Genomic DNA, 26,348 nt, shown 5'->3' with positions numbered 1-26,348 from the left:
GTAAGTCCTGTCTCTTTTATCTCTTTTAACACCAGTGACTGGCAGTTGTTCCATACAGTGAGGGCAGGGAGTCAGGAAAAGCAGGGGATTTCAGCCATGAGGAACACAATTCCCAGAGAGTATTGGGGTTTCACTGTTTGAAGGAACTTGGAACTGCACAGAACCACTTCTTCTCAAGGATTAAATCATTGCAGTATCTCCTCAACCATCCACCCATCCACCTGCTGAAGCCTGAGCTGTCTTAGGCCTTCATTTCCCTTTGTCAGCCCCTACCCTGAATCATTTCTGCACTGAAAACATCAGGCTTTTCTTCCTTAAATACTGAGGGGGGGAAAGGCAATGAAATGTGGAGCATTCAGGAACAGATGCTAGAATAGAACACTGCTCAGGAGGCTGCTCCTCACCCAGCACCTGGACACTGCAGGCAGCAGCCAGGGAGGGCTCTGTGCCTCTCCTGTCACTGTGGGGACTTGGTCCTTGCCACTGCCACAGAGCTCACCTCAGTTCACAGGGGTTAACAACTGACTGCAAACCTTCCAGGAGAACCTGGCCTCTAGCAGGGAGCAGCACCTCTGTCTCCTCAGGATGATGGAAGCTTTTTGGGTGGTAAGGCTGCATGTGTTGGCATGCTGTGAAAATAAAATATACAGGACTTAACTTCTAAGAAACTTACTTAGTGTGGCAGTATCAGTTTATGGAGAAAATCAAGTTGATATAAAGTCATATTTTTATTGAGCCAAGCATGTTTTCCAAAAGCAGCCTGCCCTATTGTGGTCAAATTGTTTCAGATTGCATATTTCATTTGTACACTTTATTTAAAAAGCATTTGAGAACTAAGTCATCCTTGCTCACCTCGAGGTGGTTTAATTAGGAATTACAATTTGTTCCTGTCCAAATTCTCTTTACAGTTGTACTCTTTGAGGTACAGCATTGCAGAGGGCTGTGAATCATTTCATGGAAGGTTTTACAGAACTGCAGAAAGAAAGCACTACTACTGTTTGTTTCTTCCTAAATAAATGTCACACCGAGGTCAAGTAAGGGAGTACAGTGCATGCAGACCTAATAATTACATGACATTGTTAATTATCTTTCCTAACACTGCAGCTGCAAACAGTCTGCAGTTAAAAGCATCTACAAGTATTCCACAAAGGCTGTAAATGGATCAGCAGTTTTGTAATCCCTTTCAGCTCACCTCTGCTGGGAACTCCATCTCCTACAGGGGTTTAATTTTGCCACTTGATACACTGAATATTAAGGAACTGGAAATCTTCCTATTGATGGTGTAGCTCACCTACCTCTGAGGGCAGGGCTCACTGCAACTGAATCATCATCACTCTGAAGTCCCAGGCAAGCAGACCAGAGATCACTGTCCCCAGGTAAAGCTGTGGATACACACAGTCTGACTTGCCTCTCATTCTCTAAAAACCCATAAATAGTGCTTAAACTATGTACAGTCTCATAGAAGTGGGTCTTTATTCTTCCCACAAATAAATTATATATTTTTTTCTTTAGAAAACCAAATGTTAACAAAGTATAAAAAGTAATGCCCTAACAAAACTACAGTGCTGTCATCATTCCATGTTGTCTTTTGATTGCTGCAGTAAAATATGGATTTCTTCAAAATATTGCTTCTTCCAGCATTGTCTTGTACTCTCTTCGTGGGAGACAGGAACCCCTTTGCATTCCAGCTCCAGTTCTGACTGAGCAGCCAGCTCCTGGAAGTTCAAGGCCACAGTTGCATAATGTTCTGAGGGAAGAGAAGAGGACCCTGCAGTGAGGTGCTTTTAAAGAAAGGCAGCTGTTGGTGCTGACCCCCTCTCTGCTCTGCCTGCCTCAGCCCCTTCCACAAGGACAGGACCAAGGGCGTGCCCAGCCAAGGCTGGTCCCTGCCAGGATTGCTTCTTCTCCCTGCAAAGGAGCCCTGAAACATCAGAGATCTGTGGAAAAACTCACCATCAGGCCAGCTCCTACACCGCCACTTGAGGACAATTCTTTGGCTTGGGACCTGTGGAAGAGAAGAAGTTCTCCTTGTTAGCACCTGAGAGAATTCCCATTACAGTTCTCCCTGAAACAGGGGGAGAGGAGCAGCATCTTATGGAATACTGGACACAGGCATGTAAACAAGAGCAAGATTTTTGAAATCTGGGTCAGGTTTTTGAAATAAAAAAATGTTTTCATGGAGCTCTCAGCGTGCTGCATTCCACTGTTCTGTTTTTGCTGTGGGAAAAGACCAGGACTCACTGGGTACTGCACATAAAACACTGATTTTCTTGCAGACTTGGAAACAAGGACAAGCCCAGGTTTCCCCACTGAAATTTTAAAGTGTGACTGAATGATTGTGTTACACAACCCAGCCTGGCCCAGTACACAAGTCGGGCACTCCTGCAGATGAAAATGGGTTTTAGGACATTTCAAAAATGCAGCTGAGCTCTAATTACCAGGTTTTTCCCTTCTATTTGCACCAGCATTCAGTTGCGACGGGGTAACACTTGCCCTGAATAGAACAGAGAGCATCTCCCCAGTTAAAAAGGGACAGGGATTTGGCAGATAAACCTTAAACCTTTCTCCCCAGTTACAAAGGATTGTGCTGGGTTTTCTGCTCCCTGTGCAGGTCCTTGGCTATGGTCAGGCCCTGCTCTTTGGATGAGACAGAAAAACCACACAACAAACGACCAACTGTGGGACTGCAATACTCACTAGAGAGGCTGAAATTCACAAATTTGTGCTGTTTTTTTAGAAGCCACCCCCCCCCCCAATTTTTAAAGTGGAGCAGGAGCTTCTTACCAGTTCTGTGTATTCACCGCTGACACAGCCCTCAAACATCTGGAGTTTGCCTCCCTTCTCTGCTTCAATCACAGCTGGGCACTTGGAGAACTTCTGTACCAACTAACAAAAAAGAAAAACACAAAATGCACCAGGCTGGGAGACAAGGGAGGGGAGCTGCAGGAATGAACTGAACCTGATCATGGCTGGGGCCAGTGAGGTGCCACAGTGAGAATGCTCATGCTGAGGAAGTTGCCTGGTGAATACAGAGCAGCCCAGGCTCTGCCCCAGCACATCCACACAAGGGCTGCTCCCAGACTGGGAAATGAGGGAAGTGGAGCAGCAGCTTTAGCAGGTGCAGAAGAGCTGCAAAGAGCCATTTCTGTTTCCCAGAGGTGGCCCCGGGGCTGTAATTTTAAGTTCTCCAATACCAGCCCAGACTTGTTTGAAGGACACAAAGCCAAAATTAGTGATTGTGTGTTTCATACCCTATAAGCAACAGTACTGTCACCTCCAGTAATTAATCTAATTAAGCTGTGGGCAGCAGCAGTGCCATTACTGAGCCCTTCAGGGGCCTCAACACCGACATCAAAGAGCAAAGCTTTTGTTAAGGATAGCACAAGGAAGCTGCACCCAAACACCATAACAATGCAGCTTCACTTTGTTATGGGAACAGCAGGCAAAAAAACTCCTAAGGCAGCCTAATAAACTCTCATCAAATGGAATTTGTACTTAACACTGTGAAGTGTTCATTATTTACACAACTCTTCAGCAGCATCAACAGCCACATTCAGTTAAAATGCCTCCTGAAAGTATCACTTACTTCCTTCTTTGTGAAGATGCTGTAAAGTTCATCAGCTGGAGAGTTGAACACTTCCCTCATATGTATCCTCACTGTTGGAATTTTTACTCCAACCATATCCAGAGACTGTGGTGTAACAGAGTCCTGCAAAGCAAAAAAACATTCCCAGGAGTAAGTGCCAGATCTTGATCCTTAAAAGTGCAGGCAGGGCAAGGGGGTTGTCCTGCAGCTTCTCTAACACAAGTATGAACAGCTGCACACTGCATTTCTGCATTTCCTCAGCAGTGCTGTCACTCAGGAGTCACTCAGTTCAGTGGGAAAACCTTCTCTAACACAAGTATGAACACATGGCAGCTGCACACTGCATTTCTGCATTTCCTCAGCAGCGCTGTCACTCAGGAGTCAGCTCAGTGGACACCTGAAGCCAACAGACCTGCACAGTGCTCCCACTTGGTTTTCGCTCCATGGCCAGCTCCTGCCCAACAGCAGCTTTGGTTGGCAGGATCATTCCCAAGGTGAACTCTGCAATGAAGAGGAGCAGTTTTCAGTGTGAAACTGAGCTGTTCAACCCCCCCTGACATTCAGATACTCAGTGAAGATCACCAAAACCCTGGAGAATGGGTAAAACTGGGCAGGACATAAAACTCAATCCAGTTTTCCCAGCTGACTCTTAAGCTTCCATCAGGAACAGACCTAGCAGCAATTTCCCTTCAAAAGGGAAGTTACCTGACCCCAAATCAGAAACATCTGCACAGACTTCTGGCAGCACAGCAGATGTTCAGATCAAAGAGGAATAACCCAAAGAAATTATTCTAAGTGTGGCAGAAGGTTGGAGTGAGACTCAGTACAGAATGAGGCTCCTGCTCTTTGAGATTCCAGAGTTAAAAAATCTTTGGATATCCTAAAAATCATACATAGTAATTTCTCAAGCCAAAAACTGGTGGATCCAACTTGGGAAAATTACACAGCATTTAACAAAAAAAAACAACAAAAAAAAGAGGCAATAATTTAACAAAGTATTTCACAACCAGAGATGTACCTGATAATAATCTGACTACAAGCTGTAAATGCATCAGTTTTTTGAGCATACTTTCCTGGACACAGCTGTCATTAAAAAAAAAATACTCCAGTTCAAAAAACAGAAAGGCAAATTTAAATTTGGTTCACCTTTGGAAGTGAAAATTTATAAATGTAATAAGTTTAGGATAATAAAACCTTAGAATCTCAAATGATAATGGCAAGCTTAAAGATGAGCAGAGAATGAATTTGTAAAGAACAGAAATAAAGACAGCATCTCAGAAACTCTAGAAAGTAACTGATTTAATTAATAACTAAAACAAAGGGACACAAAAATAAGGCAGCAGTTCATGCAAGGAAGGCAGTGTTTCTAAATTAGACAACAAAAAATCCTCATATTGGCCAGTCCAAGCAGGGCCAAGCTGAGCCCTGGCAGGGCCTGTGTGACCCAGCCCAGCCTCAGCCACTGCAGAACCTTCTGCCACCTCTAGAGCAGAAAGATCCTGAGTGTCAGGACTGACTTAACCCAGCTGAGCTGGTGACAGTCAAAGATCACAGCAGTACAAAGCCAGGGATCTGCACTGCCTGAGCAAGCAGTTCAGGAGAGGCACTGCACAGGAGCTCTCCCAGGGTGCTGGTGAGCTCACCTGGTTCAGTTTACCTGTTTTAAGTGCTTTCAGGTAATCCCTCAGGGCCTCTCTGACTTTGGTGGTTCCTTCAGTTCTCATCAGGTCCTTCAGAACATCACCTTCCCCTTTCTTCTTGCTAACATTTATCTAGAAACAGAAAAATGGCAGCATTTATGAGACCCCAGACATGAGCCTTTGGGATCTGGCAACAAAGGAAAGTATTTGGGCTTTCTTTACTATGCTCAGAGGACAGCTGCAATGTCAAATTCATGATCTTGGGGTAGCCCACCTTTGCTAAAAATAAGTCCTCTTAACACATAAATAAATGTAGTATCTGCACTCAGTCTGGTTCATCAAGCATAGCCAAGAGAGGCTGAAGGACCTGTGCAAGCCCAGTATCCACCATGATCCAGCCAACACAGAGATTCCCCAAGGTCTCAGGGCTGGGAGTGGTTTGCTGTGTTGGTTTGGGTTTTTTTTAAGACTACAAGCAGAGTTCTTCTCAAATTTGTAGTTAAAATATTATCACAATAATTAGCAAAGCAAACTGCACATTCCTCATTGGTAAATCTGAGAACAGAATAAGGCATTATTCCAAGTATAATAAACAAAAGCATGAAATGAACTATCCACATAGCAATCACCCCACTTAGTAACAGGATAAATCAAAATATGATGCCTAGATGTTGATTAACTTTATTTAAGAACTGTGGAGCTGTACAGCCATAGCAGTGTTGCACACCTACCTCTGTATCATCTACCTCATTTTCTTCTGACAGGTTAGGAATTTCAACAGATCCCTTATGTTTCTCACCAGACTCTTTCACTGTACCTGTATTAACATAACGAATTCTTAAATGCATCATTAAAAACTATTTCCCCCACAGCAAGAGTTTTACACTTGGAACTCATTTGTACAAAGGTGTTACCTGAAGGGAGCTGCCTCAAGGCTGGTTTAGAGGAACTGAACACAACCTGAGCCTCTCCTGGGAGCTGTGTTCCCATCCAGGTGCACAGGGATGGACAGGGACCCAGCTGTCACCTGCACTGTCACCTGCTGTGACAGCCTTTACAGCCTGTGCCTCTAAGGGTGGGCAGGGGAAAATCATCTCCTTGTCCCCTGAATGTCTCTGCTCCGGATTCAGAAGCTCCCTGGAGTGCTGACCTCGCCCTCTTTAGTGGTGTGAAAGCTCCCAGCATGCAGGCATGTCACCAGGAAACACACGTGTGTATAATGGAGGAGGATACAATTGACATTTTTTAAAACAGGAACTCCAGGTGCACACTCAGAGCCCTTGGTGTAACTTTTAACCACTTTGCAATGACTGCACTCTGCAGAAAGAGTCAGCAAGGACAGGAATTCTGCTCCACTTCTGATCCTTCGGGGCCAAGGAGCCCCATGCTCTGCTCAGACTCCAAGGGAAAGATTGAAGTTAAGGTCTGAGGCTTTTTTATTGCACTGAAGACTCTTCCCCTTGGCCTTGCAAAAGTGCTTTGTTATTTAAATTAACTCACTAATTAGATGACGGAAAAATCTCTTCAGAAAGCTCAGTGTCAGAACATTAAAAATCCAACAAGGTGCTTCATCAGCAAAACTCCAATTCCAGCAGCCCGGGGCTGAGCACCACTGCACAAGGAGAATTATCAGGGAGGCACATGCAGAATTTCTGGGGACTCTCACTTGCACAGGAGCCACCTGGGCTCCCCTGCTCCTGCCCATCACTCTCATTATTTTAATTACTTCCCAGGAACCCAACTGGTCCAGATCCCAGAGAGAGACTCCAATAAAAGCCCAGGTGCTTCCTGGCATGGAGGGGAGTGAAGAGCTGTAGTGCCAAAGTGCAAAGATCCCTCCCCACTCGGGTCTGAGGCAAGAGGGATTGCTCAACACACCAAGTTGTTAATCCACAACCACACAGGGCCAGCAGAACGAGACCCCAGAGCCTCCCAGGAGAAGCTGGCACTCAGGCAAGCCCTGGGAACTGGGAAATGCCATCCCTGAACACTGCTGGGCCCACAGAGCCACCTCAGTGTGCTCTCCCCTGCCCTCTTCCAGCACCGGGACAGGAAAACCACACAGCGTGGTCTCTGCAGACAATAAAACCCAGCTCATTTTTGGCTCCTCCCCAGGAAGGAAGTGCAGCGAGCAGGAAGGAGTTTTGGGGAGCAAAACTCAAACCTGACCTCAGTCAGCCAATCCTAGCAGCAGTTTTTACAATTCCTGAAATAAAGTTTCACAGTGTCTGTGCTGGGCAGCAAAGTCCAAAAAGTGAACACACAGAGCTGGTGGCTCCACGTGACACAGGCACAACATTGGTGCAGCTCTGCCTTTTCACCACCACTGCAATGGAAACAAAGCTTTACTGCCTTTTGATCAATCAGTCAAATTATGTGGTGGAACTGCACTGGAATCCAATAACAGACCTGAAAATAAATTACTTTTTTTGTTTCCTGCCAGTCCAGTGTGAAGCACACATCTCAGAAAGACCCAGCTATAGCACACCGTTCAAATACCTGCTTTAAAAAGACAAACATGTTTTCACAAAGCTTGCACCACAATGTGGAATGATCCATTAAAATCCTCATCACATCCTCTAAAAAATGGTAGAGCAGCCATTTTTCTCAATTTTAGTGCCATTAAGTACACCCAGTTCCTCACTTTCTTGTTTCCCTCTTACCTAAACTGCCAAGCACAGTGTTTTTCCTACCCTGGACTTTCCAAACTTTTATAATTTGTCCTTACATTGCCACCTTTTAATCAAATCTTGAAGTCCTAGTTATCCTTGAAGACTTGTAGAACCAATTACAGTTTTTTAGTTCAATCTGAACTCTCACTTCTAATTTAGAGCCTTCAAAATACACAACATGATGGCTATCACCAAAAAAAAAAAAAAGTCATTAGCCTCTGGGTTGTGTGTTTTTTTTATTAGAATTTCCCGTATTAGCCAACTCATTAGAAATGAAGTTCTCAAAGCCACGATTCACTCAGCACAGCAGAGCAGCCAGCACAAGTCAGAGCTGTCTCTGAACACTGACCAGCATAAACACCTTGGAGAGAAACTGTTTGGAGAGAACCTACACAGAAATACAAACAAAACACTGCCTGCCTGCTTCTAACTTTATACTCTGAAATAAACCACACAAAGCTCAGCTAACCTCTGTTTAAAGTGATTTTAGCTGAACTTTTAGAAGTCAAAAAACTGATTACAATATTTTATCTACACTGATTTAAACTGCACAAGAGTCTAATATTTGCCTTGCTCTCTGTTAACATTTACACCACAATTCTAAGAGTGGTCTCAGTCTATAACACACTTGGAACACATAAACTACCTAAAACAAACAACAGTACTCAGTTGAAAATCCCCTCTCACTGTGGGTGCAGACTTCAATCCCAGATCTGTCCTGGTCTCAGCAATATTCCAGTCAGGCCAGGGCTGAGGAATAAGGGCAGTAATGGGGAAGCACAGCCTGTCACTTGGCACTACAATATCCAGGGACAATTTCCTGTGCAGGCTCAACCCATCAGCTGCTCCAGTGCCAGACACGGGCCACAATTTGCTGTCAAGTTTTAGGCATTTCATAAACGGGAAGAATTCCTTGGCATCACCAAAAGCCAATCTGCAAACAAAGAACTTGGCTTTTTTTGGCATGGGACAAGCACAGCAGAGGGCAACTCCAAGAGCTGCGATTGCAAATGGATATGGCACAACAAAAAAAAAAAAAAAAAAAAAACAACAAAAAAAATATACACGGGCACAGCCCCCAGTACCCCAATAATCAAGAATTATTTCTGTTTGCCACTGAAGAGTTTTATCCTCCTGTAATTGGTAACCCCAATGTAAACTGCAGCTCGTTTTTGGGCACAGCTGTGATGTGACATCTCCTGGGTTTTCCTGCTCTCCGGAGGCACGGAGAGCCCACAGCTGTCATTTGGGAACCCAAGCAGCCCCGGCAGGCTGCTGTCAATGCCACCACAACGCAGCATTCACTTCTCGCAAAGCAAAGCAAAGCAAACCCCTGCCGACAGACCGCGCACGCAGTGCTGGGGAATACGCGGTGGGAAAAGCCTGGGCGAAGGGGAAGCCAAGCTCGGGTTTCAAGGTTATTTGGGAACACGCAGTTATCCGCCCGGCCCCCGCGATCCCCGCAGCCCCGCACTCGGAGTGCCCGCGTTGTGCCCACCGAGGGGCGGCTGCTCTGCAGCGGCTCGGCCGCCCTGGGCAGCAGGAGCGGCACGGAGCTCCGAGCCCCGCAAGCCCCCGGAGCCCCCCGTACCTTTCCAGCTGAGGCGCAGGTTCCACTCGTAGAAGAAGATGAGCTTCCCCTTGCGGCTGTTGCAGGACGCTTCGCCCTCCACGTGTTTGAGGTCGCCGATCTCGCAGCGCCCGGCCTCGCCCTCCACCACCAGCCCCTCCAGCAGCTCCTTCAGCTTCCTCTTGGACCAGCTGGTCGCGTCCCGCTCCGTCCTGCCGCGGGAGCGGCGGGGTCAGCGCCCACTGCCCCAGCCCTTCCCCAGCCCTTTTCCCGCCCGGCGCTCACCAGTGCCAGTTGTTCACGTTGGTGGCGTCCGCCCGCTCCTCCACGATCCAGCGCGGGTCCCCCTGGCCCCACTTGGCCATGGCAGCGCCGCCTCCGCCGCTCCCCCCGCTCCTGCCGCCCGCTTCCGCCGGCGCCGCCAGAAGGTGCCAGAAACTTCCCCGCCCCGCCGGGGAGGAGGAGGAGGAAGGCGAGGCCCGGCCCTGCCCTTCCTCCCGGCGCGGGGGGCGGAGGCAGCGGGGCCGGCGGCGCACGGAGCCGCCGCTGCTCCGGGGCTGGCGGCCGCTCGCTCCTGCGCCCGGGAGAAGCCGCTCCTGTGCCCGGGAGAAGCCGCTCCTGCGCCCGGGAGAAGCCGCTCCTTCGGGGCTGCTCCCGCTCCGGGGGAAGGCACCGCCTAGCTGGAAAAGAGGAGAGAGTTAAAAAAAAAAAACAACCAATCAACCAAAAATGGAGGAAACCCGGAGAATTAGAAAACAGCCTCTCGTTTTCAGACGCTGCGGCGGGCGCTTCTGCGCAAAAGGACAGAAGAATTGATGTCCCACAATGACTCGATCGGAAGCAATGACAAGGCAGCGCCTCTGAAATCGGGTTTATTGTCTCGCCCGTTTGACACGTGCCAGAAGAAATTAAATACACAGTGAGACAGCGCTGCTGCTGGGGAAGCAGCCCTGCAGCACAGCACTGCAGCCCTTCCCGCATATTGCCTGTTGTCTTACTTATCCATCCTTAAAACAGCAACAGAATTAAAAACTGGATCACATTCCCATATTCTTATTGCTCATTTAATTCTGAGCTGTTCCAATGAGTCTCATTGTGGTTTTTCTAAAAATGTTCTTCTTTAAGTGTTCTTGTCAGAGAGATACATCATCACCAAACTCATCGTTTTCAGACTCATCATCTCCAGGCTCATCATCTCCGGGCTCATCTTCTCTGGGATCTATGTCCAAAATCACTGCCACCTCTGAAAATTTTACTCCTTTCAGTTCTTTTTCAGGGGCAGGCAGTGTGGGATGAGGTGTTAAGGAAAGAGCTGGCTTCTGGTTTGTGTCTGTTGCAAAGGAGTCCTGCAAAAAAGTGTAATGCAGGTTAGGCAGAAAGCTACAAATGCTTGAATGTGAGAAATTATGAACAGTGGGAATCATAACATTGTGAGCCCTTTACTGTTCCCATTCCATAAAGACAGAAGAGAATCATCACTTCTGCTCCTTCTAGGCATGGACAAACAGCCCCTTCTCTTAAGATTTTTTTATAGAATCATGGAATGGTTTGGGGTGGAAGGGACCATAAGGGATTGTCCAGCCCCCTGCCACAGGCAGGGACACGTTGCACTAGACCAGGTTGCTCCAAACCCTGTCCAGCCTGGCCTTGGACACTCCCAGGGATTACTTCACAATATTTTTTTTTGTTTTAGTTCCATCAGATTAGCTTTTTTGATAATTCCTTCAGATATTTGGTGAATAACAATAAAATACCTTCCACTCCATGCTTTGCAGTCAAAAAGCTCGTTACCTGTTCTGTTGTGAATCTTGCTGTGGGCTGGGCCTCCACTTTTTTACTTTCAGCAGCTTTTTCAGGTGCTCCATTTTCCTCACTTTCACCCTTGTAATCCAGCAGCACTGTCTCCAGGTAATTGAGTTTTTCAGGGGCCTGAATTTCATCTTTTTCAGCATCATCTCCTCTGGTGCCTTCCAGGTTGTCAAATGACATCATCTCAGTTCTCCTAAGAGAGGTCAGAGAATTCATAGCACCGTAGACAAAAATCTCAGCCTCTCTACAACCAAGAGCAGCATTGCACTGATCTCAAAATTAGTGGGATTGTACGCAGGGGAATTAAGTAGCTTCTTGTATCCTGAGGGGTCTTTTCTGCATTAGGATGAACAGTTTGCTAAAGAGTAAGTAGGAATTTGCCTTTGATACAAGATTAAAAGGTATTAACTTCCTTCAAGTGTAGAGATTTTTAACTTGTCATTTTAAAGGTCCTTAAAAATGGGCCTATAGCCTAGTGGGAGATCCATGGAAAATCCTATGGTACAAAATAAACTAGAACCACAGTTTTTATATGCAGTTTTTTATAAATTTGTGATTGCAGCAGTCTACTTACCCATTATTCACATGCTCCAGTTTCTCTAAGCTTTTCAGACTTCCATTTTTGTCATCTGCCCATGGGTTATCAATTCCATCCATAATATCAACTTTCTTAACCAAATCCTGTTTCCCATACTTTCTGAAAATAATACATTAAAATAATAATAATAATAAATTATTTTTGAAGATGGCTTTACAATTCTTTTAGAAATAGAAGATGAATTCTTTGTGTTATAAGTTTAATATAGAACATTTATTTTCAGTGTTGTTCTGGGGATTAGTTTGGAGTATTTCCTATTTTCCCATAATGGTAGCAGGGTAAATGTTTGCTTCCCTTCTGGAAATTGTTTTCCCCTACCATGTGGCCCTGCTGCCACTGAAGTTAAGCAGCAAAACCTCCCTTGATTTTGCCATTTATGGGGTTGGAAAAGACTCGTGTGCCCCCCCTCACAGTGAAAATTTCTGCTGCCCACATTTTTCTGTTTCAGAAGTATTTGTTTCTGCTTTTGCTGTGTGACAAACACAAGCAGGAACAACTTCCAGTTGTGTGTGTTGCATCCAGCATAAATCTCGGGCAGTGCTCCCTGCAAGAGCCGGTAATTTATCAGAGTGACCCTTCATTAAAGCCATCATCTGTAAAGGTGAGTGACGCCCTGTGTACCTTTTCCTGTTCAGATCCAGCAGGACGTAGGCCAGGAAGGCGATGCCGGTGGCGGCGAGCAGCACCCCGAGCACGATGGCAGCCGTGAGCCCCGGGGGTGCCGCGGCCGCCGGGGCCTCCGCCACCGCGGCGCTGACGGGTGCCGAGAACACCTCCTGCAGCCCCAGCTCTATGGCACCCCTCTGCTCCCTCAGCTTCCTGCCAGAGAAGGGGAAGATGTGCACCTGCACCTCACCTTCCTTTTGGCTGCAGGAGCAGCGAAGGAAATACAGAATATCCCTCCCTGGTCTGCCAAGACCCTTTCCGAGCATTCGGACTTGTCGTGTCCTTCCTTCAGGAAAAGCTGTTTGCCAGCAACCAGCCCTGGTGCTTGACCTAAAGTGCTGCAGAGCTTGGACACTTGAACAAGATCCACAGGTTACCAAAGAAGTGTAAAAAGTGTAAAATACACCTCAAGTGTGGGGTTGTAATCAACATCCTGCCACTCTGATATCTATCTATCTATCTATCTATCTATCTATCTATCTATCTATCTATCTATCCATCTATCCATCTATCTATCCATCTATCTATCCATCTATCTCAATATATACATCTGGTCTGTATCTATCTGTCTATCTATCTATCAGGTGTATATGTACCTATATGTATAAAAAATATATATCAGGTCAATATATATTTTAATTCTATTCTTTGTCCATCAGCTTTTTCTCTCTTAAACCGACTTTTACATCTAATTTGCACAATGAAACAGCCTTACTCATGTTTTTTTGGCAAGCTCTGGAAATTAGGTTTTGGTAAATAGTGAATCAGTTTCTGAATTCTAAAGAATGCTATCTGCACGAGCTCTGACCCCCAGAAGGCAGACTGTGCCATGACTGTGCCATACAGACCTTTTTACATCTTCTGCAGGTACCTCCTGGTGGGCCTCATCAAAAGCAATGATGTTTACTTGTGTTTCATCAGTGCTGCTCCTTGAATTTCTCTCAGACTCCTTGGAATAAATATTAAGCACGTATACATTCCATCCAAGTTTCTCTTCCAGGACCCTGACATCATATGAAGAAAACATTTTTAATTAACTGGGCAGTGACAGATTCTTTTACTCTGGAAAGTAAATGATGTAGTGTTTAATACAACACTTGGCAGATATTAATTGATATTAATAAAAATACCTTGGCAAGTATTTTGATTGAAGCATGTAAAAATGCAGGATTATCATCAGCAAAGGAATTAAGCTATTAGTCCAAAATTGTTGAGTGATTGAGTAACAGAGAAAAAAAAAATCTATAGATTACTATAAACAGTAAAGGTAGGGAGGAGGGAAATTTAGTCTCATAATCCTCATTGTTTTCTCCTCTTCTTCCAGAGATTTCATGCTGGATGGGACCAGTGGCCCAGTTAATCCATCATCCTGGTAGCAGTCAGCACCAGCTGCTTCCAAGGAAGTTTTCCATTTCATTTTTACCAACAAGGACTGGTCCATAATAGCATCAACATCACCACCTTGTTATTCCCACCTTCAGAGCGATTTCCCTTCATAAGCACAGGACTCAATCTTTCCAATGTAAATATATGTTTATCTGTAGCCAAACAAAAGCTCTTCCATCTTTGTAAACATGCCAGAAAGGCCCAATTGTGGTTTTAATTTAATGGTGGGTTTGGTTTGAGGTGTCTGCCCTATGTCTCCATGTTTTTATCCTGCTGTCCATGAAAACCTTTATCCTAGGCTGTTAAAAATGACACAAACATTGAGGTGGGAAGAGACCACATGAAATTGTCTAGTCCAATGTCCTCTTTGAGACGTATCAGCTTCAGGGTAAAAACTTACAAGGCAAAAATTGGTGGATTCCTGGGAATTTGCTCAAATTATTCTGAGCTATGTCAAGTGGAAGGCCTGGCTTTTCCTGAGCACTGCTGTAGGCTGTCAGACCCCTATCCCAAAGGGACTCTGAATTTATCATCAGATATTATACCAGAATAAGCTTCACAGTTTCAAAAATACCTTTGTACTTCAACACTCTTTCTTTCCACAACACTGATCTTCTGATTCAGCACCAGCATCACAATGTTGCTACTGGAACTGGCATCAACAGTTACCTAATAAAGAATCACAGGTAAGATTTCCTAAAGCGTTTGTTCCTCTTGTAGACTGACCAAAAAAAAAAATCTCAAATGAACAACAATAACAAAAACCCTCTGATACAAAATAATTGCCCTCCAAAAGTCAGTTTTTGTGCCAACATATTTTTATGTGTCAATGAAAATGGCAGCCTCTTAATTCCAATATGTAAATATTCATGTATCTGACAGCCCTATTGACAGAGTTAAGTAATTGTAGTTTTGCCATTCCCAAAATTAGCCCTTCTTGTTTACGATTTTGACATGGAAAAATTATTATACATATAAATATATATAAATATATATAAATATATAAATATAAATTATTATTATATTATTTATGTATTATACATAAAAATCTTCCTTACATTGACTGTTGTCTGGGCTGTGAGTCTTCTTGTGCCTTGGTCTGCAGCTTGGATTTCCAGATAAAATGTTCCAGCTTTTCCTGCTACAGAAACTATGAAAATCTGCCCTGTGTTTTCATTGATGTCAAATTCATTGGTCTGGCCTCTCACTAAGCTGTACTGCAGACGTCCATTGTCTCCTGAGTCTGGATCTGTGGCCTGGGTTTAAAAAAGGTGATTTGTGACACTCAGCCTGTGGCTGAGTTGTTCCTCAAGCAGTAAACTCAGCTCTCAGGAGCAGACTGAAGGCTCCTCTAATGCAGTGCAAGAACCCCACGCAGGAAATGCTGTACCTGGACTGTGATGACAGGGTATTTGTAGGGCACAGAGCTGGGAAGGCGGGCAGAGTAGGAGTGGCTGGAGAACACGGGCTCCTCGTTCACATCCTGCACGGAGATCGTCAGCATGGCCGCGTTCTCAGCCAACAGGCCTGGGAAAGCACAGGGGAACAGCTGTACTTATGGTATTTTATTAGAAATCCTTTCTTAGGATTTTTTCTCTCCTGAGAGCTGAGGGCCTCAGGAAAGAAATGGAAACAATAACTATTTGCTGCTGTGGAATGCAACAGGTGCATCTTCCATTGGTCCGTGTGGATTGTTTTCACTTCATGACCAACCACAGCCACCTGTGCCAAGGCTGTGAGCAGTCACAGGATTTTGTTATGCATTCTATTCTATTCTTGTTCTTTGAGGCCTTCTGATCCTTCTTTTCTCTCTGTTCTTTTAGTATAGTTTTCATGTAGTATTTTAGTATAAGATAATAAATCAGCCTTCTGAGAAAATGGAGTCAAGCCTCGTGTCCCCACACATGGGGTGTTCGCCTCAACAAACAACCTGCACCAGCAGCTTTTCACTGGCACATCAAACTTGACAAGTTATCACAACTCCTGTGTGGATTGCACATACAAAACCTGTGTCCATTGCTCCCCTGGGATGTTGTTCAAAGTGAGAAGTTACCTGAACGCTGGACTTCTGCAGCAGAGGAGACTCTTCTGTTTGCTTGAACTAAAATCACATACTGAGAAACTTCCTCGTAGTCCAAATTCACTGCTGTTCTCAGCTGACCGCTTTCAGGATCCAGTCTAAAGTGACCTGAAAGGACAAACAGACACTTCTGCTGTGACAGCTGCCATTAGGTGCCCTTGGGATGTTTCCATGGCTCCTCTGCTCTGAACCATGTGAAACTCAACACTTCCACAGGCCAGGCAGCAAAGGCATCATCACAGCTGGTTCCTACCCCACACCAAACAGCTCTGAAACGTGCAAAGGAGCAGTAAATGTGAAAAAGGATTTCACATGATTTCACAAATAAGGAGAATTGCAGCTCCTTCTTGCACAGCTCCATTTTTTATGTATTTCCAATTTTTCTCTCAGTTTCTATGTACTGCCTTTGTTGTGGGCCAAATGAAACCTGGGCACAGCTGTCTTAACATAAATGCAAGGAAATGATGGATTAAATGTGATTGGCAGGGAGGAAGCTGCTTGTTAACAACACGTTCTATTTTTGCTCCCCCAGTCCCTAAATTATCCTTATCTTATAGTTTAAGATTAAAAGAAGCCGTTTCTTAGGAAGTTACCACCCTTCCTAAAGCCAAAGATCAGCAAAGTCAATGCTGAAAAGCTTGAAAAAAATTCTCTATGTACTCCTGTTTTTAAAAAAAGTTTTATCCGTGCCCTCCATCTCCTCATTTATGCATAGCAGCACCTGCCATGCAAGAGACAGGTTATGGTGTTCTCCTGGCTATTTTAACTCATAAGGGGGGTGGTACTCACCTCTTTCATTGCCAGATACAATAGTGTAATCAATCGGGTTTCCTGAAGTTTCAACCACAGCAAAATCATAAATTAAATAATCCACTCCAGTGTTTTCCGAAACAGAAACGCTGATGCAGGAAATAAATTATAAACCATAATGTTAAATTTGCCAGCAGTGGTTGCCCAGGCAGGCTTTGAAATGTAAGTCTTTAAAAGAGAGTTCTCTGTGGAAAATCTTGCCCCCACCCCCCAGCTGTTTGCCAGATCTGCCCAACTTTCAGAGTGCAGTGCAAACCCTGGTTTTCCAGCCAGATTTTGGTCATCCTTGAGTAAAACCTAAGGAAAAAATGTTTTATAGTGTTCAAGAGAAAAGGGACAAAGAGTCTGGCTTATAAAAGCTGCAAATTAGAGAAATAAAAGGCAATGCCTCAACTCACATTCACAGAACCCCAAGCGTAGCAGAATTTCCTATGTTTTGCTTAAAAAAACAACCCAAAACTGATGTCCTTTCTTCTGCATGGAAAAATATGAAAGTGACTTTCAACTTTGCTATGTTCTGCACCACCTGGTGAAGACATCCCAGTTATTTAACTGAGTATGAAAGCCTCACCTGATCTCACTTTTGTTGAGGCGAGGAACGAACGGGCGGTTGTCAAACACACTCAGAGTAACCACAGCAGTGCCATTTAAAGGAGGAGAGCCTCTGTCCTTTGCCATCACTGTCAAATGCATCTCTCCAGACCTAGACAGGTTTCCAGTTGTGATTATCTTCCCCTCACTCAAATCCTCTATCAGGAAGAAGGGGCTCACGGAGGGATCCGGGAGGATGTAATACTCAATGAGGCCATTTTGCCCCTGCCAGGAAAGGAACACAATTTAATGGAATTGGGAGTGTGTTTGGAAGGGTAGGATAAACACTGAAACAAGAGATCCAAAAAACATCTCAATGTCTCTAGTGAAATTATTTTGAAAACAGTGGGGTTTTTTTTAAGAATGAAAGCTATGGTAGGACATGTACAAATTAAAAAAAAACCCCACAAAGCAGAAGAAAATACACAATACATTGGTCATTTACACCAATGAAATGACCAAAAACATGGCCAAAAGTCTCTAATGAAAATAAGTTAGTTGTGTAGAGGGGGACAGTCGGAGTAGTGAGGGTGGCACAGGGAGGACAAGTGCCACTCTGCACAGCTGAAGGAGGAGTTTCATTGGGGTCTCAATACAGATCTCCCACAGTTCAGCAATTTTCAAAGGCAATTGCACTTTTTGTACAGAATCATTGAAAAGGCTGATTTAAAAAGGGCTGTTAGATGATTTGCAGCAATGTACCACAGCTGCAGCTATTCCAACCAAAATTATGCGTGAAGAAATGGGAAGGCACCTGCTACACCTATTTTGTTGTCACTTGGAGATGTTTCATCTTGTAAATGATATAATTACTAGTGATGTTGTCATGGTGATGTGGTTGACTACTGGATATCCCTGCCAGTGCCTGGATCCTATTTGATGGGTGTAGTACAGATATATCAAACAAAATTACATTTAAAAATGGGGACAGAGAGAATTAGCTGGGGTGCCATGCTTCAGAGGAGTTTGGCATGCAGACATTTCCATGCTCAAAGCAGCTATATGATGTTTAGTTTTTACAGATTCTTCTACCTCAAAAGTTCAAATAACTTCAGAGACACTGAATTGCTTCAGTCCTTGTATACTTCTGAAGCACTGGTGCATGCAGCTCTGTGTAGGAAAGGGAAAAATAAAAGGAAATGCAGCTGAGGAAACATGCCCAGAGCCAGGGAGTACATCAGTGTCAAGGCAGAGCCAGCAAAACTCCTAATTTCCATTTCCCAGAGCTGGTAGTTAAGCAGGATTCCCTTTCTGCTAGGTTTGGGGCAGGATTTGCTCGTGCTGCAGCCCAGGGCAGGCTCAGGGGCACAGCAGGATCGGTCACCTGGTCGCGGTCGGTGGCGCTCACGGCGAGCACAGGAGCGCCCACGGGGTTCACCATGTTTATGGAAGCAGAATAGGAGCTCTGGGCAAACACTGGGGCATTGTCATTCACATCAATCACTGCAACACTGACAGGGCTGGCTGCCTGGAAAACAAAACGGTGCCATGCATCTCAGAGCGTTCAGAAACTCTTATTTAGCATTGCTTTTTTCCTTACTTGCACGTGCAACAGAAATTATAAATCAGGCTTTGAAAAGGCTGCAGTAAAATATTGTCTGGGTTTAATTGTGTGAACTCAGCATCAGAGATCACTACAGGATTTTAGCAGGAGAGGCAGGAATTCAGTGTTGCAGTAGGATTCTTCTTGAAAGGTGTCTGAATGAGTAAGAGCAGGACATGTTCAGGAGAACAACATGTCCTCCATGCATTTAAGGAAACCACACATGCTCTAATTCTTTTAAAGAACTGTCTAATAACTTTTCAAATAAAAGAAATACAGCAGAACTAGAACAATCTGCTGAAAATACTTATTCTCCCACGAAAAATTATCACATCACTTACAGTTCTAACAGCAGGAGACAAGCTCCAGTTCCCCAGCACAGGTCAGTCAGCAAACAATTCGGGGTCAAAGCCTACCATGCATAATTTTGAAGTATTTCACGTAATTAAAGTATACTACTACTTGATGTGGTTAAAGGCTGTAGAAGTCTGACTCTAAACATGATGAGGTGACTCATTTATCCTGCACAATAAATGGCTGGGATAGATCTCCCTCCCAGCAGTTCAAAATCCACTCTGAAGTGTTGCTGTTCATTACAGCAATGGTCTCTTACCTGATAGAAAGGGGCAGATTTGTTGTTGATTGCAGTCACTGTAAGGTTGTATTTATTCATGGTTTCATAGTCTGGAGAGTTCCTTATCTTAATGATGCCCTGTATTTCATCTATTTCAAATATATTCGTTCCCTCACCTGAGACAGATTTAAACAAGCATCATCAATTAACACATGTCAGCAGCACATAATTAACTACACTCTTAAATTATATGTTTACTTGTGCCCTGAACTCATCAAAACAATTTTTTTAAGTAGTGTGTGGATAATGTAGAAGAAGAGCAGAAATATTTTGAGTGGATGGGCATTTGAAACACGAGCCAAGGTTTGAAAATTGTATGAGCATGAATTAATAGCATTCCTAACCAGGTGAAATGAATGTTCTTGGCTTTGGTGGAAAGAGGTTAGGAAATAACATGGGTAATACTAATTATGCTCATAACTGTATAGACAACAAAGTGCCAGTGCAGTGGCAGAATTGCTTGTTACCTGTGAGGTTATACAGAACAAAGGCATTGTCTCCTGTGTCTCTGTCTGATGCTGTGATTTTTCCAACTATGAACCCCACAGGCACATTTTCATGGACACTGAAGTCAGGCACTGGGTCAAACACAGGTGGCCAGTCATTAATGTCAGTGATCTTTATCACAACTGTGCAGTAACCCCTCTTCTTCTCAGGGACTCCATCATCTTCAGCATACACCACAACCTGTAAGTTACACAGTTATTGGTGGTGAGAAGTCATACAAACAGGTTCTTGCATAAGGATTTGAAAAATCTTGGTGAATTTTAGATTTTTAAATATTCTTAGAAATGTAAAGTCCAGTTCTGAATTCTCCTCAAAATGATTATTGAAAACTTAAGGAGTGTTTGGGTGAACAAAAAAGTCTTGCTGTGTAGAACCAACAAAATCACAAATATTTTTGCTTGAAGCAAAATAAGACCATAAAAAATAACCAGCAGTGGCAACAACAGAATTAACTGAGAATCATATCTGCAAGATCTCAGCACAGGTTCAGGCATCAGACAGTGCTGAATACATGAGCTGTCATTGTGAAATTAGTTATTCATGTGCTGAAGTGTTTTCAGGGCAGGTGAACAATGAGCTCTGCTTGAATTTCATTCCAGTCAAAAGGCAGTGGCTTGTTTTAATAATGCCTCATACCTTGAGATGCTCCTATTCTAAACCAGTGCAGAAAATGTTCAAGCATTATCAAGCTAAACAAAAGCACAAGTGTCACCTGTTTTCCAAGATAAAGAGATCTGAATAAAGAAGATTTAAAATATCTAAAGCAAACCTGATACTCTGTGGGTTCCTCTTCATAATCAAAGGGGGCAGTGGAATAAAGGATTCCAGTGGTTTCATTTATCCTGAATTTCAGTCCTTGTCCATTGAGAATGCCATATGTCAGGAAACCATTTCTGCCTGTGTCATTGTCCTGAGCTCTCAGCTGCACAATCTGAGTAGCAGGGGAATGCTGTGGAGGAAGAAAGACTGAGGCTTTCAGGGACTGCTTTGCTGCAATTGCTTGAATTATGTGAAAGTAACAGGTACTGCATCCACTTACAGTAGTATAGGCATTTTAAAATCAAAATGATACAACTTGTTCAGCACAGTCTCTTTCTTTCTCTAATGTACAGAAATAACTGTTTTCCTCCCCCCATATGTCTACCTATAGCTGCAATTTTCAGGAAGAAATATTATTTCAAACAGCCCAAATGTTAACCTCAGTGTCTGACTTGCTGTTATTTCTGTGTAAAAGCCTCTTCTCCTGTGAGACTCAATGGGTGTTCTCAACTCCAAAATCACATTTCTTTCTGAACACTATTTGGCTAATAATTATCAAAATATTTTTTTTTTCCTTTTTAACAATGTTATTTGCACCAAGATTGACAGGAGGTATCAGTGTTTCACTTGCAGGGCCATTTGAGACCTCACGTTATTTGATCCAACAAGGTACCCAGCAATTCCCACTGTGTAAATATTTCACATAGAAATCAATTTTTTAAGGTTGGGAAGTGTGATTCTAGTTCTTCTCCATTAAACTCACTGGGAACATTAAAATTATGTGTAATAATTTGAACCTATATTTAATGCAGAGGTAGAAATGGACTATAAATCAGTTGTGGCTGCTAAAGACAATATGTGTGCATCAGCTAGGGATCTCAAAGGCAAGGTGTGTGTTCTATAAAATACTAACATGATCAGTGTGCTTCTTTTTTTTTAAAAGAAAAAAAAAAGCAACCAGCATATTAAAGTGTGAAAAGTGTTGCTTAAAAATTAAAGAGTGAAATGTTGAGCAAGACGCTTTTGCATATTTAAATGCTGTGGCTTCTTCTGTAGAGAATCACAATGAAAATCTGACTGAAATCTGGCTTGTTCTCTGCTGCTGATCACTTGTGCCAGAAAAATCACAGCAGATTAGACGTGAGCAAGAGCAGAAATATTGTTAAATTAGAGACTGTGCCCTGTTACTTCCCTGTGTGAAGCTCCCTCACAAAAGGCTGAGTGAGGGCCTGTGGGGTGCCCAGCACATCCAGTAGATTTTGAATGCACCTGAATATTCTCTATGTAAAATATTCAAAATGGAGTGGCAATTCTTCCTTCATGGAGCCCCCTATTAGAAAATATTCACTTTTCCTTCAATAAGTCCACACTTCTAGATCATTCTTGTTGTGCATTGGGATTGAAATAAACCTCACAACACCACGTGGTAGGACAGAACAGCAATCTGCCCAGTTCCAGAAGGTTTACTTGTATACTCAACAAAATATTATTATTATTATTATTATTATTATTATTATTATTATTATTATTATTATTATTATTATTATTATTATTATTATTATTTTGAAGACTTATTTTTGTGATTCAGTTTGGATGACATTTCCTTACCTCTGGCAGTCTCTCTTCCAGTAGAGAAGATGGGAAAACTGGTGGGAAATTGTTTTCATCAATGACTTCCACCTTCACTTCCACTTCATTAAATATGGTAGCATTAGATGAGTCTGTTGCTCGTACCTTGAAATTTACTGGGAAGTCTTCCACTTTTAGATTCTTACTTGTTCTTACAATACCACTGGATGGATGCATAATGAAATATCCTGTTACAAAAAAAAAATCAACCAGAAATTATTCTGGTTATGATTTCATTAGTTGAAACTGAAGATATGAATCCTCCAGTGAAAATTACACATTATTTATATGAATATTGTATGCTACAGTATTCTTCAAAGAACAAAATTAAATTCAATATCTTTACAAGGTTGACAAGAATGTCAGATATATCCAGGGCTGTAATTAACAAAAAGAAATAATTCAGAAGGGCAGATGGGAACTAAAAGGGAGAAAATTCAATGCACCACTCTCCAGTCAGGTATTCACATTCCTCTGAAACAGTCAGAGATTATTTGTCCTTCTTAGAAATTTTTTATATTTCCTAAAAAGTCCTATTCTCACTGAAGATGAGGAATTTTGCAACTACCTTCAAGATCATGATTTCATACAAAACACTTTACAAAACTGAGGTACAAATTGGATGTTTGATGATAGATTAAAATCAGCTCTATATTTAGCAAAAAACCACAAGTGACAAAGCACTGATACACTTGACCACACGCAAACTCACTCCAGGCACTCACATTTGGTAGGAAAACGTTGCTGAGTTAGTTTTTTTACAATAAATTTTTGTGCTATTAGTTATTTTTTGTCCAGCCAGAGTAACTTTGTGCCTGACCAGGTACAGCCTGATCTTCCTGCAGCAGACACAGCACGCAGCTGCTGAAGCCAGCCCTGTGCTTGTGCTGCTCTGACAGAAATTCAGTCCCATGCCCACACCTGATCCACCTCAAACTGGTGCCCTCCTTCATTCCCAGTGTTAATGGCTGTGGAACTGAGGTAAGAGCAGAAGGAGAGAAGAAACCATCCCAAAGCTCCATGCTCTTCCCACTGTCCCACGTTCAGGACTCACCCTTCTCATCTCCAGAGGTGATGCTGTAGCTCACAGGGAGCTTGTACAAGGCTCTGACCTCCACAACAAACGTGTCTGGGGGGCTCTTCTCGGACAGAGGGGCAGGGTGATAGGCTTCTTCCAGGAACACTGGGAAGGACACGTCCATGGGAGCAACCATGACTGACACCTGCAGAGAAAGGTCGTGGCCATGGGGGTGATGTTTGCAGCTTCAGTGAAAACTTTCCTCCTGAGGTGTGGGACAGCACAAGTGCAGGCCTTGGCCAGTGAGGAGAAGGCTGGGATTGCTGCCTGCTGAGTGTGACACTGCCCTGAAGGCAGCAAATACAGGTGGGACACACCAGAAGCCTCACCAGTTTAGGTTCACCTGGGTGCTTTGGTAAATGCAGAGCTCCAGTTCCTCACATCCAGCACATTTCAAAGGACTTGTCTAACTAAGCTGCTCTCAGGGAGATGCACTCATCTCCAGCCTTCCACTGGAGAGGGTGTAACCAGAGCAGGAGTTTGCATGTACAGTATTTTAAAACTATTGTCACTGATTTATAGATTAAGAACAAAAGGTGATAGCTGGTAAATAAAAAATGACTACTGCTGCACAGAAATAGTTTATTTTTGTTGCTAGACAGCTGCTTTCCAGTCCTCTGAAGAATGATGGCTTGTAAGTCTAAATGTTAAGGTTGTTGAAGGTAATTTTCTACATCTTTATGCATATAGATTTCTAGTTCTTTTTTAATTCTGCTGTGATATTTAGTGGCAAAAGATCACCAGCAAGTTATAAGCACTGTGTAAAAATAATTTTAAAATCATATTTACATTTCTCACTCTTCAATCTAGAAATGATTTTTTCTTACATGATGGGAAAATAAACAGGAACACTATTTGCCATCTCCTGTTTATTTATCACATACTTCCATTACATTCTTTTCTGGTCCCACTCTTTGACCTTGCACAGGAGTCTCTACTGCTCTAATCCTCCTCCCTCACAGCCTGGAGCTTTTCTGTCTTTTCTGAAGTGGAATGATCACAACCATTTTGGGTGATGTGCCAGCAATTGCTAGGGCAGCATAACTTGGTAACTGGAACAGAAATAAATCTCTGACATTCTGATTCCTGGTTTGCATAGTTTTGCCTGACTAATACCCCTTTCCTGGTGTAGCTATGCTCAGTTTAGAATAAAGCAGTCTGGGGGATTAGCTGTGCAGTAAAGAGAGGGCAAGGCAGAATTTTGGTACCTTTACAGAGGTTGAGAGAGGCGGCAGACCCGCGTCCGTAGCGGTGACGTTCAAGGAGTAGTACAGGGGAACAGTTTGTGTGGTCAAGTCTCTGGTTAACCTGAGCTCTCCTGTGGTACTGGAAAGACTAAAGAGGCCTTCTGAGTTTCCACCTGAAAACAGAAAGTGTTGGAGATGTTCCCTGGGGCCAGCAGAGACAAGTGACTGAAGTACATGCCCAGGAGTGAAGAGACACAGGTTGAAATCCTGATCTGCATGTGGGGTTTGGAGCAAGACACCCCCTCTAGTCCAAAACATGGCCAGGAGTGAATTCAGCACAGGCTGTTCAAGGCTTTGATCCATCAGGTGAGAATCTCCAAGGACAGCCTCTCTGGGCAGCCTCTTCCATTAATTACTGATCTCCACAGGGGATTTTTGACCCCTTCTATCCAGTCAGAACATGCCAGTTCAATCTATGACCATTCTCTCTCATTCTGGTGTCAAGGAGCTTGCTTTAGCAGTGTCAAGCACCCCAGTGATGAACAGCCCTAAGATTTTTTCCTAACATACCTGAAATACTGTAGAAAATGCCTTCATCAAAACCCTTGCCTTCATCTCTTGCATTGATGTCCACTACCAGTGTGCCAGCTGTAGAATTATCTGGGAGGATCTTGTAATATGAGGACTGGTCAAACACGGGTCCTTCTTCATTGACATCTTCCACAGTAACTGAAAGAATCATCACATTTGGTGAGTTTTACCTAAATGGTTACAAGTTCTTTGTTTTCAGCCAATACAAACCAACACAGCTCCTCTGAAAGAGAATATGTGCAGTCACACTGATCAAAAAGGGCTGGCCAAAAGCTAGGATACCAACTTCACAGAAATCTTTATGTCTTTTTTCCTCCAACAGAACAAATTTATTTAATTTTTTTTTAAGGAAAAAAGGCCAGTAATCAAGCCCTGTTATTTTAACAAGACTAAAAATCACTGTCAACACTCTTTAGCACCCTAGAAACTGTCCTTCTGTATAGAAGCAGAAAAAAACCTGAATTATGTTTTTGGAAACCTTTTCAATCAAAATGTCAGTAGGTTCTCAGAAAACACAAAAAGAAATTGTGACTATATTGAAGGAAGTAATGTCAGTTTGTGTGAAAAATTCTCATTTTTGACATGGCAAACTTTTTTTAGAAAAATTTCATTTGGCTATAGTAAGAAGATCACACCATCATTTCTGATAATTTGCTCTAGCAGATGCATTAGTATAGGTTTATGCCTCAGAATTACACATGCTGAAATATTCCCTAGGGTTAATGAAAGTTAGTTTTTTGTGGTAAAGTAGAGCTACCTGTAATGTTTGCTGTGTCCTGGAGATGTGGCTCTCCAGGATTGAAAGCTTTCAGAATAAATCTGTACTGGGATTGACTTTCATAGTCCAGAGGTTGAAGGGTTGCAATATCTCCAGAAAGTTCTCCAACATGAAATAAAGTTGTCTCTCCAGTTATGGTGTAATGAATGATGGCATTGTACCCTATATCTGCATCTGTGGCTACTGCACTCAAAATCTAAAATAAAAGGAAAAAAATGTATCAACAAAAGGTTT

The 26,348-nt window shown here is 43.3% G+C and overlaps 2 protein-coding genes across 2 annotated transcripts in view; both read right to left on the bottom strand.

Annotated features, from left to right (window-relative positions):
- Positions 1-1,449: 1,449 nt before the first annotated feature.
- Positions 1,450-10,175, bottom strand: LOC135297763 (activator of 90 kDa heat shock protein ATPase homolog 2-like). The gene is made up of 9 exons (XM_064415661.1): positions 9,754-10,175; positions 9,490-9,680; positions 5,958-6,043; positions 5,244-5,358; positions 3,999-4,087; positions 3,587-3,709; positions 2,785-2,886; positions 1,954-2,005; positions 1,450-1,747 (listed from the first exon to the last, which is right to left on the bottom strand). The coding sequence occupies exons 1-9, from the start codon at positions 9,831-9,833 to the stop codon at positions 1,572-1,574; spliced, it is 1,014 nt and encodes a 337-aa protein (XP_064271731.1). The 5' UTR covers positions 9,834-10,175; the 3' UTR covers positions 1,450-1,571.
- A 149-nt stretch (positions 10,176-10,324) lies between these two features.
- LOC135297760 (protocadherin Fat 4-like) overlaps positions 10,325-26,348 on the bottom strand; it is a 40,785-nt gene continuing 24,761 nt past the window's right edge. Inside the window, exons 26-45 of the mRNA XM_064415651.1 lie at positions 26,094-26,310; positions 25,316-25,474; positions 24,767-24,918; positions 23,535-23,703; positions 22,460-22,668; positions 20,862-21,041; positions 20,053-20,272; positions 19,565-19,701; positions 18,733-18,876; positions 17,389-17,633; positions 16,797-16,906; positions 15,981-16,115; positions 15,318-15,454; positions 14,986-15,183; positions 14,502-14,596; positions 13,390-13,545; positions 12,497-12,694; positions 11,852-11,974; positions 11,260-11,470; positions 10,325-10,814 (exon numbers count right to left, since the gene is read on the bottom strand). Of these exons, the coding sequence (XP_064271721.1) occupies positions 10,602-10,814; positions 11,260-11,470; positions 11,852-11,974; positions 12,497-12,694; positions 13,390-13,545; positions 14,502-14,596; positions 14,986-15,183; positions 15,318-15,454; positions 15,981-16,115; positions 16,797-16,906; positions 17,389-17,633; positions 18,733-18,876; positions 19,565-19,701; positions 20,053-20,272; positions 20,862-21,041; positions 22,460-22,668; positions 23,535-23,703; positions 24,767-24,918; positions 25,316-25,474; positions 26,094-26,310 (3,408 nt within the window). The 3' untranslated portion in view covers positions 10,325-10,601. The remainder of the gene's footprint in view (positions 10,815-11,259; positions 11,471-11,851; positions 11,975-12,496; positions 12,695-13,389; positions 13,546-14,501; positions 14,597-14,985; positions 15,184-15,317; positions 15,455-15,980; positions 16,116-16,796; positions 16,907-17,388; positions 17,634-18,732; positions 18,877-19,564; positions 19,702-20,052; positions 20,273-20,861; positions 21,042-22,459; positions 22,669-23,534; positions 23,704-24,766; positions 24,919-25,315; positions 25,475-26,093; positions 26,311-26,348) is intronic.

This window comes from Passer domesticus, chromosome 3 (genome assembly GCF_036417665.1).
Source record: "Passer domesticus isolate bPasDom1 chromosome 3, bPasDom1.hap1, whole genome shotgun sequence".
In the NCBI taxonomy this organism is placed as follows: Eukaryota; Metazoa; Chordata; class Aves; order Passeriformes; family Passeridae; genus Passer; species Passer domesticus.
The sequence above is the reverse complement of the archived record's forward strand: the minus strand, read 5'-3'. Positions and strand labels throughout refer to the sequence as shown.